At 39.6% G+C, this 14289-nt stretch overlaps 1 protein-coding gene across 2 annotated transcripts; it reads right to left on the reverse strand.

Annotated features, from left to right (window-relative positions):
- Positions 1–203: 203 nt before the first annotated feature.
- On the reverse strand, positions 204–11981 carry xkr5b (XK related 5b). Of its 2 annotated transcripts, none has more exons than XM_005458951.4 (13): positions 11676–11981; positions 9163–9252; positions 8974–9079; positions 8675–8841; positions 7161–7294; positions 6925–7003; positions 6574–6743; positions 6361–6472; positions 6087–6254; positions 5743–5930; positions 5454–5564; positions 4993–5176; positions 204–3546 (listed from the first exon to the last, which is right to left on the reverse strand). In XM_005458951.4, exons 1-13 carry the CDS (start codon positions 11782–11784, stop codon positions 2858–2860), a joined length of 2307 nt encoding a protein of 768 aa, XP_005459008.2. In that variant the 5' UTR covers positions 11785–11981; the 3' UTR covers positions 204–2857. The 2 variants fall into 2 exon arrangements, with proteins under 2 accessions (XP_005459008.2, XP_005459007.2); XM_005458950.4 differs by having other exon boundaries at positions 5743–5933; positions 11676–11977.
- Positions 11982–14289: the final 2308 nt, after the last annotated feature.

Raw genomic sequence — 14289 nt, forward strand, 5'->3', positions numbered from 1 at the left:
AGCCTTTTGCACGTTATTTATAATGCTTTGATGAGTGTATGAGATGTTTTGATCTTCGCATTTGATGACCTTTGAGAAAGTTTCCAGAGATGTGCTAGGATAAAGCTCGTGCTGCTGCACTTCCACTGATATGTGTCTATTTCTCAGAATCATAGTGACGATAAATTAATCATTAGTAAGCAATAAAACCCAGCACACTGGACTTTGATCATGGCAAATGGCTTTATTTTTGTCATATCAACAGCACACTTAATGAGTCACAACTATCATCCACAGCTCCTCTGTGGAAATCCTCTCAGAGATGAGGTGATTTGTACTGATGAAAGGAGGTCGTCCAGTGACAAGGTGACGAGGTTATAATGAATCAGCAAACTAACTCAAGTCTGTCAGTGATAACTATCTGCTCTCTAAACATCCTCAAACTTTAACACAAAACCTTGTCCAGATCATTTCATGAACAGTAAATGTGATCAAATATAAAAGAACCTTTTAAAAGTACAAAATGAATCAAATTACAAACACAAGTAGATATTATCGTATACATCGCGTACACAAAGCAAAGCATGTTATTTCTATTTCAAAGCGATATGCATACATGAGGCAAGCGTGGCAGCTAAAGCTGTCTTCGTACAAGGCAAAGCGATGACGCATTTAAAGCATGAGTGTGGATATTTTTTCATAAGTGCACTAAATACATTAGTTAGCTTATTGCTGTTGCGTACACATACATTCTAGCGTGTGTTAAAAAAACGGTAATGTGCAGTTACATTAAGTAACGTGTAGGTAATGTGAGTGCTTCTTTCTCTATGGGAGTAGATACAACTCTCAGTCTGCCTGTATGAATGAGCATCATGCAGTGACTTAACTATCAGAAAGCTGCAGTAAATGGACACCAGTTTGAAAAGCAGTTTCTACCAAATCAAGTTTCTAGTTTTAAAATCCCTACTTTGCTCCATGAACTCAGTTTCTCAGTATCCTAAAGTGCTTCTCGTGTTTCCTCTCCTTCCTGCACATTAAAGAAACAGACCTCATAGTTACTGCTGCACAGTTATTGATTTGTTTTGACACAAAGCAATAAAAGTAATCCAGCACAGTAAAAAAAAAATATAGATAAAGTCACATGGAAGACTGACATTGTCAAATACAACATTCTGCGATTACGGTTTGACTTCGCACACAGGATTCATGACGTTAACACAGGTACTGACCACTTCAGACTAATAGCAGCGCATAATTTCGAATTACTTTTGACTGTGCCACAGCTAATTTTTATTCTTCGGTTAGCTACATTATTTAATGTTTTAAAATAAAATTGCAACACGGAAGTTCAACTGTATTGAGGTAGGTGGTTTAACTGATGGACAGACTGAGGAGTGACACAGATTACTAGATATAGTTAAACCTTTGTAGCACAAGTAGAGGTACAGCTATTCAGGTAGGACAGGTATGAAAAATTAGTTTCAGTGCTGTGGATAATTTCATAACAAAGCGGGTCTTTGCTAACAAGGACTGTGCACCTTTTTTTAGAAGCGCATAATCTGGCGTGCATTTTGAATACAGTCCACAGGACAGCACACAGTACATTTTGATATTACACCATTTAATAAGTAGGCAGTGAAGCGAGATTTAAGATTTGAAATTAAAATGTAAAACTTGAAAGTACTTGTATTAATCTGAAGTGTTAGCTCGCACAGTGCAAGTTTAACTCCCACACAGAAAATATATCTTTTTACGCCCCATCATTGATCTTAACAGTGCAGAGAAATGGTAAAGTTCGCTCTAGTTCCTTATCCTGTGTCACACATATTTTATCGCACTTCCCTTCTTTCGCCTGCAAAAGTTCAGAGCTCAAAAAGTGTTGTTCTAATCAGTGCACAAAGATATTTGATTAGTAAAACACATAAGCAAGTTATATAAAAAATTAAATGCATCTAATAAATGAAACATAATCCCTTCATAATCACCATTTTACTCATTTAATTTTCTATTTAATTACTCTCCCTTCCTGAATTGGCCTCGGTTTCAGTGTGTATGTGATGTAGGTAAATACTAATATGTACTTCACTGCAAATATAAGTAGTTTCTTAAAAAGTGGATGAGACATCCAACATCAATCGCCTTGTGGTTAAAAAAAGGAAAAACAGAAAAGAAACGTCAAGAAATGTAAATGTTTGCCTGAAGCTGAGTTGATTTACATTAAAATGTTTGCATTGGTGTGTCATGTTGTAAGAAATTCTGCACAGCAGCCTGGCAGACAGCATGTTGAGTTATTGTAAACTGGTGATTCTGTATTGTTTCTTTTGGTTTAAAGGATCCAACAGCTCAATAACTGCTCATGCTTTAAATTTTAATCACAAGCCATAGCTACTTTATAGCCATTTTGATTTCTCTTACATCCCATCCAAGGTTACCTCAGTTGACACTTAGGTGTAGGTTTTTTATTGTTATAGTGTAATAGTTAAAAATGTAGTTTGAAGGTTTATTGTTTTATTTTGAGAAGTAGTCCAGATTTAAACTTCTGTAATCTACAAAATTTCAACTCACCCTCTCATATATATTAGCTTCAGATGTTTCCTCATGGCTTGCATAGGAATATACTTTAATACAAATCCTTCAAAGTCCTGCTATTAAAACTGAAGATTTGTCTCTTTTGATTGAGATTTTGGTCAATGTGACACACTTTCAGCAATTATTTCCTGTATAGCTGCACACAAGGGGGAAACATGAGCAATATTATACCGATCTCTTTCTATGACAGTTATAAGTTAACTTAAAAGACTCAATGCTGAGAACAGCAAAACTGAATAATACACCATCCTCCACCCAGGCTTTTCTTTTCCTTGTACCCCCATCCTTCTTACACCGCCCTCTCTCTGCTGTCCACAAACTGGACCATCTGTTTGCGAGCGTGGGAGATGACTGGAGTGAGAGGAACAATGGGTGTACCAGGTGTAATTGCGCCAGGAGTTGAAGCACCAGGAGTTGAAGCGGCAGGAGTCGAAGCTGCAGGAGTTGAAGCTGCAGGAGTTGAACCTACAGGAGTTGATTCTGCAGGAGTTGAACTTACAGGAGTTGAAGCACTAGGGGTCCCACCTGGGGTAGCACCTGGTGTTGTACCAGGAGTGGCAGGGATGACGATGACAGGGGTGGGGCCCGGGCTTTCTTGTTCTGCACGGGGCTCCAATCTGGGTGTGGATGTGACAAATCGGGCCTCCCTGATCCGGTAGGGACTTCGGTAGGTGGAAATGGGTGACAGCTCTGAGCCCCAGCCGAGATAGCTCCCACTGGAGGGAGACTGCGCATCTGCACTAAAATACAATGTAGTGCTTGATTCTCCGGGGACCCCTGATTTTTTATCTGGGGAACTAATCAGGAGGGGGGAACGCCGCTCAGGTGACCAGCCGGGTGTCTTGATGTCTAAAGAACCCACCGAAGAGGCCTCAGTCAGAGTCGCCTCTTTGCTGTCGATGTGGCGGAGGCTTCCTGGTTGTTGAGGAGACGAAAGCGACGGTGAGCCATAAGCAGCGCTTTGGAACTCCTCATCACCTTAAAAAAATAAAACATTGGAAAGAAAAGACAATTTAAAACAATACACATGTATACTGCAGGGGAGTCAGTGCTAGAGGTAAGAAACCTAGTGCAATCTATATATTTGCTGTCTCTGTGATAAATAATAAATGCACTGTAGTGAAGGTCATAGCTTATAATGCCTGTAATATCCTAATTTTTCTTTTAGCTAAGAATGAACAACATAACTCTGGTATGTTCAGGGTATAGCCAGAGTCTGAGAAATCTGACTCTATAAAGAAACAGAGTGCTGCACTGCTCTCCTGCTTTACACACTACTGCACACTTTCTGCTCAGCTCCAAACAGCAGACAGACACTGTTACTAACTTTCTGGCAAGATTCTTATAGTTGTCTAAAACTAAACTTAAAACTAAAAAAAAAATTGCATTTGGGATCTTAGAAAGCTAAAATAAAAACAAAACCTAGAGAATGTATTCTTAATTTTAGTCTTTGTCAGGTCAGTTTGGTAAAATTTGTTATCACAGCTTGTTGAATGAGGCTTTTATGATTTCATACTGAGACTTCGGTTGTTTACAAGAGAGTCAACTGCTTTTTGTAGCCAATTTTCTACAAAATCGGCTACAAAGTCAAGATTCTGATTTCCTGAATCTTGACTTTGACAAACGTCTTGCATACGATATTGATTTAGAAGACTAAAACTAATAAGAACTAAAATAAAATAAAACATTTTCAAAGAACAAAAAAACTAAAAAGAAATGAGAAAACCCACTGTGGAAACTAACCGAAACTAAACTGAAATAAAAACAAAAATAAAAAAACTATAATAACTCTGCTGGCTGGTGAACATAGCAGAGCATTGAGCTGCTAAAAAGCCAGAAATATTTCTCATTAGAGGTGATCTAACCCTTTGACAAAAGAAAAACAGGAGCACTCTAGAGCAAAATTACACTAAAACATCAATGTTTTATTATGTTTTTGTTACGACATGCTGACCTCAGTCTGTTTGTATTGCAACATGCTGACGTTAGCCTGCTTTTAGATTAACAAGCTGATGTATGACCTTTGACCTTGATGCATTACATACTAAAATGGTGCATTTTATCATCTTTACCCGTATGATTGGAGCCGAATTGGCTGAAATCTTTACCTTCTATAAGCTGTTACTTAAAATTATGAGACATAGTCATGCAGTGTGCGAAACCTTATGGCATAATTATCACATGTGCGTCGTAGGGCGTCGTATTGAAAAAATAAAAGCTCTGTCCATGCTTTTTCATATGATGTATTACTTGATATGGCTTCTTGTACTTTTTTCAAGGTCAACTTTGACCTTGGGCACTAAAAATGAAGGTCAAGTCAAATGCTTAGCCAACCTAGTTACCCATGTCCCCGAAGACCTAGTTTATTGGTTTGATGTTGAAGACAATCCATAAAAAACTGTGGATAATATAAAGTAATCTAACCTTTTCCCTCTGATAGTGCCACGCTGGAGTCTTCTTCTGCAGTTTCTTCAGGGATGACCTCCTGGACTGGGATGATCTCTGGAAACCTTCTCATATCCTGAATAGTTGTGGGAGGAGCTTTTCTCACCGGTCGGGCCACTATAGTGCAGTGAGCTGGCTTTGGTGGCTGGACCACCTCTCTCACCTGGAGACATTATAGACACATGAGCCTCAGACTACAACCAGCAAACATAATGTATCCTTTACAGAAAACCAAGCCTTTTAGTATTTATCCTGATGTCTACTGATACTACTGATATTTATTCTCACGACCACGCTAAATGCCTACTGTCCTACTGAACTAACCCACCAAGTTTCAGCTCATAAGTGGCTTAAATTAAGAATGTACTCTATTCTTAGTTTAGAATAGACACAGTCCCCCTTTATGGTGGTCTACATAGGATGTTAAACAAAACTCTTGCCTGTGAAACCTGTGAAGGAGCTGGTGGAGGAGGAGGTAGAGCAGCAGCAGCAGCAGCAGGTTGAGAAGCTGGTTGTGTGCGGTGAGAAAGCTGTGGCTGAATTGGTGGAATCTGACAAATCACATCAAAAGTACGAACATAAACTCCTTTTTATATAATCACACTTTCTTAGCATGGGGGCCAGGTTTGGAAAAACTAAATTTTATCATACTGATCAATGTCACAAAACAAAACAGTAAGTTTAAGGAAGTCCATTTACTAAGATGTAAAACTCAAAAAGACAACTAACCCGATGGACATGTAGGTCATCAGGGGAGTGAACTTCTTCAGACAGACCCATCAGTCCAGCCAGTCCCCCCTCACCATATGCAGACCAGATCCTTGAAACATCCCCTGTCTTCAGAGCTAAGCGAATCAGCAGCCAGTGGTGATGCTTCCAGCCCTCCCATTGGATAGGAAGGTCCATGAGGGTCCCACCTCCTTAACAGAAGATGCACAGTCATTCTTAGATAGATAGATAGATAGATAGATAGATAGATAGATAGATAGATAGATAGATAGATAGATAGATAGATAGATAGATAGATAGATAGATAGATAGATAGATAGATAGATAGATAGATAGCAACAGACCAGACAGTGTTGCATGTCGATGGAAAGTGGGCGTGACTTTCTCCTCTAATGAGAGTGTAGAGCCACGCTCCATGCAGGCCCCAGCTATTCCCCTGTGACGAATACTCTGGAAGATCTCAAAAGACTTTGGATGGAGGAAACGATAGTACAGCACCAATGCTATCACTCCTAAAGAGAAAAAAAACGAAGTGTCAGGAAGAGAAACTTTGAGGCCTTGAAAAAGTTGTTGTATTTCCTTTTTATAACTTGAATTTGCACACGTTCTGCGTCTCACCAATGAGGAAGCTGCAGAACACTGCAGCTGGGATACCCACAGTATCCCAGGACACCATGGCAAACATCCAGGAGGATGCCAGAAGAAGAAAAGCGTTCTCTAAGAACATAACCTGAGGAAGAATAAACAGACCCTGTTTTGTCAGAGCCCCCGGCATATTAAACCCACAATATCATGAGCAGACGAACTTGAAGTGAACACAAACACACTTACCAGATAAAACCCAGCCATGCGGTATCTAGATTGACCGTACTTCACGTTGAGGAAGAGGAAGACGTGAATAGCTCCCAGAACAAGATTGAAGAGCCTCCATCGGCTTGTTGACCTTATGATATCCGTCTGCTGGGACACCATCCAAAAAGTTGCTCCCAGCCAGTGGACACCTGAAACAGACACAGTCCTATTATGCTTTTTCTTTTTTTCTTTTTTCTGTACACTGTTACAGTGATGGATGCTCATATTAAACAGGGTCAAAGTTTCAAACAGTTTTTCTACTGTTCGTTCTGTGTGATGTCAAAGAGAGAGGCTATCCTTAGCTGCCCACGACTGGCTGTGAAGACTTACCGATGACCCCGAGGATCCACTGTTTGAAGATACGTGTGAAGAGCATGAGAATGGCAAACCTGGATCCCAACATACTGACCTGCAGAAAGAGAAACCATACGTGTACCACAAGCACAACCAAAACAAAAAAAACACATGCTTACGACATGCCAAACACAGACATAGTAGCATTACTGATACTCTTAGATACTATGTTGTAAACACTGCTTTTTGGGAAAGCTGTTAAACATGCCCACCCTCCACAGCAGTCGACAGAGCATGGCAGCTGGTGTCATTTGCAAGTGTCCTGGTCTGATGAGTGAACAGGCTCTGGCATAGAGCACTAAGGCCCAGCCAAGAGAAACCAAACACACTGCAAAACACACTGAGGCTGGCGAGAGAGAGACAGAGTGTGTGTCAGAGTGAGACAGAGAGGGAGAGAGAAAGAGAACAAGGACAAGAAATATGAGTACACTGAAATACTGAATCATACAAGGCTTTAAGATACAAAACTGTCACAGGCATAATGCTGGAATTAATCAGATTTACAGCAGCAATACCAGTTAAAAGGGTATATTCTGAATTAGTTCTCTGTTAACATTTACTTTAACATTATTATTTTAAATAAATCACAAAACAAGTATGTTATGAACTACCTGGTCAGCTGAGGGTACTGTCAAATATGAAATGACATTGTCATTGATTTTTTTCAGCTCTTCCCTTATACACAAGCCATAGTCGATCATAGTAGATGACTTTTAGAGCACATGCCCTTTGTGATCTAACCCCTAAGGAATTTGTCTCCTCCAGTTCAAGAACTGGGAATATTTTCTGATGTAATAGGCCGAAGTGTAAATGACTACACCGTGAAGTAACACTTAAACTGTACATTTTCTAAATTTAACCCTAGATCACTTAACTTGAGAATAAAAGTGGTCCTAGAAAAGAGCCCTGTTGTACACCTTTGTTTAATCTCAAACGTAACATTTTGGATATTTTTATTTAAAAACAACTACATTAATCTCAAATCTCTCTGAGTAAGAGAGACCGTACAGCCAGCTAAGGTCTCTCTTATTCATCTTAATTTAAGTCCCAACCATCTTCTCAAAAATATCTGAGAGTAAATTTGTTTATCCGTTGCTTAGCAGTGAGTAGTTAGCACACACTGGATTTATTTCACTAATAGCTCCCTGTTCCATCTGGAAATAATACAAAAAAGGAACAGGCAGACTAAACTAGAAAAGACTACAACAATTATCCAACACTGGGATTTTTATAGCTGAAGGTTGTTAGTTATCCTGTTGCAGCACTTTCACATTAAACTTTTATATCTTGATTTCATAGCCAAAGGCCATCACAGAGGCATTACGAACCTATCCACTGCTCTAAGATGGGCATAGGTACACTCTGACAGTAAGTGGTGATGTTACTGGCTACCAGCCAGTAACATCACCACCAACAAATACTATCCAGACTCCAAATTTACAACAACTGATTAGCTCCTTTTATTTTTTCATTATATATTTTTATCTCTCATATTTTGTATATTTTTGTTCTGCACATATTACACATTTTATTCTGTAAATATGTTATTTATTGTGATTACTACTTGCTTTTCTGTTACCGCCAATCTGAGACAGTACTCCTATTTAGTTGTACTATTGTAGAAAGTATGACTGTGCAATGACAATAAAGAGTTAAAGTTTAATTACATGTCCTTTTTCAGATCTTATTATCAAACTTGAACACATGCTTTCTGGTTTCTGACTACCTGGAGATTTGACTCCTATATCAGTGCAAATTAGCACATAAGCGTGGAGCAGCGTCTCAGGGAGGGTGACGACCAAGGCTTCGAACAGACGTATGGCAGATGCATCAGCCTGCTGCATGATCTCACTGTACATATCCTCATCTGGCAGGCGCATGCACTCCCACAGCCTGTGAAAACCAAAGATGAAAATAATTCAGAGGTATACAAAGAGAGAGAGACCTTTCTCATTTATGATCATACAAATCTGGAACCTAAACCTGATTATTGGACACTGACTGATTAAATTAATTAATTATTACCTTTTGAAAAGTCCCAGATGCAGTATGTGTGTCCAGGTGAGGGACTTCCTGCGAATTCGTCCATCTGACAGGTACCACAGGTAACTCAGCCACTGGGGACCCCAACCTGATCATAAAGAATTATAAAAATGAATAACAATTTGTTTTTCTAGAGTTATTTATTGATCTGTTTGTTGTAGATGTTGTCACCTGGCAGCAGGAACAGGGCAGTGAAGCCAGCAAGATACCCATAGTTGTAGTTGTGACCAATCCACAGATAGTACACGAAGCAGTAGATCACTGAGGAGAAAGGGAAAGATGTTACCTATAGCATGTCACGCTTACAGGCTGCAAACACTCAAGACAAAAAAAACCTGCCACATATCATGAAATACACATGCAGGCACTACATGCATTTATTTAAGTAGTGAGCGAAGTATATTTAAGAGTGTTACTTAAATACACTGTTTTGTACAATAGGCTACATCTCACAGTGGCATACATAACATGACATAAAGTTCTTTTAGGTAAAACTGAACTGTGAAACTGTGAAACTCTGGGACAATATAGATGTTAAAAATAATAATTTATCCCACAAACCTAACAGTATAATAAAAATACCAATATTTTTCCATTTTTGCTTATTTTGCTTTCATCTCTTCTTCACCCTTTCTTTGAATATTTGGCCAGAGCAAAATTAATGTGAAAGAACATATAAATACTGGTAAAAGAATTCCAGTTTGCCATTATATCAATATCAGCCAATCAATCATCACTGGCCAGTATACTGATCCATTTCTACCTAAATTCTTTTCTGACATGAACATGCACTCAGCTGATTATGACTTTGCACACAACACGCTTGACCTTTTTTATATAATATAACAACTACTCACAAATCAAACAGTACAGAAAGTTGTTAAAATAAGATCAACTTTGTCAAACTCAAATGGGCATTGAAACAAAACGATGTGCACAGTAACATGGTTCTGCTCTCCTGCATAATAAGTACATGTAAGAAACATTTAATTAAGTAAAATTCTCCATATCCTTGTCCTTTCAAATCTCACATCTTTACTTTCACATGAGTTAGCGATACTGCCAAACCCAGATGTTATTTGGATGAGTCTCACCTGCACATGCAATTATATGATTAGCATGACTGTTGCATTCACTGACTGTCTGATGTCAGACACCTGAACACCATCTGCTCAGCAGTGGAGATGCATCTAAATCCTGAGATCAAGTGTTCCTCCTCATTGGGCCGCTGAGCTTTCTGTTTGTTCTGCTTTACTACAGTTATGTGTCCTGCAGGTAATCTGTTGCAGCTCTGTGAAGCTCAAACTGTTTCCAGTTTTTGCAAGTGTTATTTTTTTTATAAAGCTAAGGAAGCTCTGTAACAATTCTCTCCCATTTATTTTAATTACTTTTTTTAAATGTTTTGTGCAGATAACTGAACTTCTAATACAAAGAAAATTCTTATTTTTATTTTTTACATGGCATTTGCTTTCTTCTTGCATCTGTAATATTGCTGGATCCTCTTTGTTGGCACTTGGTTAATAAATTTTAATCTTTGCCACACAGAATTATGGTTCAGTGTTTTTTTGGGGGGGGGTTGTCTTGTGTTCTTTGCTGGGATTCATATTTTTGGGGCATGCTGTACCACCCTAGTCTTGAATAGAAGGGCAGAGTGATTATACCAACCTCATAAACTATGACATTACTGCAGTGCATACACCCACATACACCCATTCTAAGAACAGCTGATCTCTTGGCATTACAACTGACTCTGATTTTAGATATATTGTGTGCATGTGTTAATGCGTACGTTGCACTCTCTTGTATAGGATTGTTTATGTCAGGAGTAACCTACAGCATGTGATCAGTGGATCATTGCCAAAACATGCACGTTTCAGTCTGCAGTGTGTCTCCACACTTTCTCATTGACCTCTGTTGTGCACTTCATCCCATCCAAGTTTCATTGACATCAGGCCCGCTGATGCCTCTCCTCTCCACACCACACTCTCTGATGCTCTGCAGCTCTGCCTCCCTCCATCCCTGCATACATGTAATCTGAATCGTTTCAGCTCCGAAACAGGCGGGCTGTCCGGAAAGACTAGGCCCCGTCCTGGGGTACGCCCATCCCCTCCGTCCATTCATGTACCTCCAAAAAAGAGCGCTGAAATATGACAACATGGCTCCCCTTTGTTTTTATGCAGAAAACATCACCCAGACCCCGAAACGGCACAGTTCAAAATACAGGAAAAGTCTGACATGAGTCAGCAGTCCTGCCGCATACAGGATTTCATAACGAGCGGGGTACAAAAATAGGAAAGAGACGCTGTGACTGCGGACTTCTGCTGAGGCTCTATTATTCATGACAGCACAACGGAGACGCTGAAGTAAAAACAAATGCACAACTTTGTATTTTAACGTAGAACAAGATGTCACCCTAAACCCCCTGTCTCATCCAGACATCCCTCCGCATCCACTGTAGTCCTCACGCTGCACATCCACACGCTGTGGCCAGAAAAGCACGCACAAACGCGCACGCGCACACACAATAAAGTAAAAAAAAAAAAAAGGAGCGTTTCGCACAGGTAGGTGATCACAATCGACCAAAACAGCTACTGAGGCATAGTGCTCAGTTATGTGTGTGTGCATATGTGTGTATATGTTTTGCATGCATGCATGTAGGTGTATGTGTCCCAGGTAGGACTCACGCGCCGTCCTCTCTGCAACCAGGAGAAATGCGGTAAAGAAGAAGACGCAAACTTGGCAGCACGGCATGCAAGCCCCTCCATTACTCGGAGTGGCCGAATAGTCTCTCATGGTGGAATTAAACCCTGAACGGGGAGGTTTTCAGGGATAACAACGTGCTAGTCTTCAGGCCGGTCCGTGCTGTTCTGGTCTCGGTCGGGAGTGTAGCTGCAGCAACCCGCTCCCCCATCCCCGTGTCCCCGTCCCAGCGTCAGCGCTCGTCCCGTTAAAGCGATAGCACCGGTGTTTCAGGACTTAGTAAAATGCCTTGGTTTTGCCTGGATTTTTATACAGTCAAATCAGATAAATATGAAGTTGTTCTCTAAGCTAAGATTTTGGACTGAAATTGTAAAAAATTGTAATTGTAATTTTTTCCCTGCAGTCTTCTGTTCAGTCATTTTTGTTTTGACATTTTGTCATTCCAGACATAAAACTTCATAGGTCAAGAATTGTGTCTTGTGTCTGTATCGTAATGTCTGGTGTTGCACTGTCTTTGCACTTTATGTAGGGGAGACCGGGGATAGTTGTAACGTGGGTCAGTTGTAACACTTCCAATTTCTCCAATCAGGGCTAAGTTTCAAATGATGTGATTCATCCTGTGCATGCCCAATTCAGTTCTTCTATCACATGTGAAAAATCAGCACATTTTGTCAAACACAGAAAATTTAACACGAAAAAAAAAGTAATTTGTATGCCAAAAAGTAAGTTTTTCTACTTTATTTCAATTTCTAATAGCATTATCTGCTTTGCAGTTAAACTCATCAAACTTAAATTATGTTATTTGTATGTCTATGGGGATATATTCTGTGTAGGTCTTTAGTGCTAATGTTTTAGCCGTTGGCTGTAATCTTAGCTATTTCATGGCTATAGGAGTCTGGGTCAGTTGTAACAGCAACAGTCTGGGTTAGTTGTAACAATAATGCAGATGTTACAACTTACCACACTATTACTTTAACTTATATTAAATAAGTTGGGACAACGACATCAGCAGAGAGAGGTTCACTGGTCGCCTTTGTATATGTGGTTAATGCCATTGGCAACACAATTCCTCCACTGTTTGTGTTCCCACACATACATGATGCAGACCACTGTGTCAGAGATGGACCAGTAGGAAGTATTGGTAGTGGAAATAAATCAGGATGGGTGCAAGAAACAGATTTCCCCATCTTTCTGAAGCACTTTGCAAACCACACCAAGGTAAGCCATGATAAAAAGTAATGGAATTGCGATGCTGGTGCACAACTACATTTTTTCAGCTTCATTGTTATGTTCAAAAGTTGGTGCAAGAGTTGTAGGTTATAATGCCCACTGAGCCAATGAGGCCAAACTCAAGGAAGACCAACCAAAATTAATGAAATATTCAGTTGCAGAAAATTCCATAATTTGTATTTTGGGGGGGGTTGGAATATGTTCAAAAGCTAGATTTCTGCATTCTGTCACACACACACACACAGCTACATAAATGGCTCTAAGTGCATTCATGTGTTGAATAAAAAAGATTACATGTTAATGTTTTGTCAGTACCCTTATTTCATTGTGTTACATTTCACCCCAGGATATGTTACAACTAACCCAGACTATGGGGTTAATTGTAACATTTCACTCTTTGTGTTTGAGACCATACCATCCAATGGGTAATTGTGCTGCAGAGAAAATAGCTGCACTATTTAATAGCAGAGACATGTAAATACTTTGCATTACATTTTGAATCCACTACCTTAAAAGAGCTCCAATTTACAGACAGAAATGTCAAAAATGTTACAACTATCCCCGGTCTCCCCTAGTCCTGTGTTGATTGTCTGTTATATGTTATAGGTTTCATCATGGTCTTGGAACGTTGTCTTGCTTCACTGTGTACTGTACCACTGTACATGGTTGAAATGACAATAAAGCCACTTGACCTGAATTAATGCATTAGGTAGGGTGATCTTATGATGGTAAAATGATTGCATTTCTGTTAGACATATATTTTTCAGCTTACTGTACAATTATCCTGTTTTGGTTTAATTTAATTTTGCCTTTCCCTTTATTTATTTATTTATTTATTACATTTGTACAGCTGTACAAAAATAATGGAGTGAATGGTTATGGCTGAGTTTTCCAAGATAAGCTGCAGATGCATATTTTGGACACCAGGTGGCGGCAGCGACAGCGTCACAGTAAATAATAGAGTGCACTGCTTGCACTGGTTTTTGTCCATTAAATGATCACGTTTTTGTGCAATTAAGTTTGTGGGCACCTGCAGTGGTGATATCAGGGTCAAAACCTTTCTCTAGGTGATTCTGTCATGTTTTATGCCCTACATTCAGACCTTCTCTTCTTTGTCAAACCACTTCCCTGTCCACCACAACCCTTGGCTTACACTCAAAGCCAAGGGTTGTGGTGTTTGTTCCGTTATTTGAGGTTATGGATGTTATTTGACTGGAGGCATAACTCACAGACACACGAAATGCGCCATTACTCCAATGAGTGTCCTTTATTATTTTTCATCCCCCCCACAACCCAGCAGAAACGTTCCTACCTCTTAACATTTACCTGATACTACAGTGTTCATTCAAATAATTACTTGAATGAACA

Source organism: Oreochromis niloticus, linkage group LG1, assembly GCF_001858045.2.
Source record: "Oreochromis niloticus isolate F11D_XX linkage group LG1, O_niloticus_UMD_NMBU, whole genome shotgun sequence".
NCBI classification, from domain to species: domain Eukaryota; kingdom Metazoa; phylum Chordata; class Actinopteri; order Cichliformes; family Cichlidae; genus Oreochromis; species Oreochromis niloticus.

Coding starts and splice junctions, on each gene's coding strand:
- xkr5b (XM_005458950.4), bottom strand. CDS start 11,784: ATGAGAGACTATTCGGCCACTCCGAGTAATGGAGGGGCTTGCATGCCG. Junction 7,004..7,160: donor TCTGTCGACTGCTGTGGAGG/GTGGGCATGTTT, acceptor CTCTTTCTGCAG/GTCAGTATGTTGGGATCCAG. Junction 6,473..6,573: donor GCATGGCTGGGTTTTATCTG/GTAAGTGTGTTT, acceptor ATTCTTCCTCAG/GTTATGTTCTTAGAGAACGC.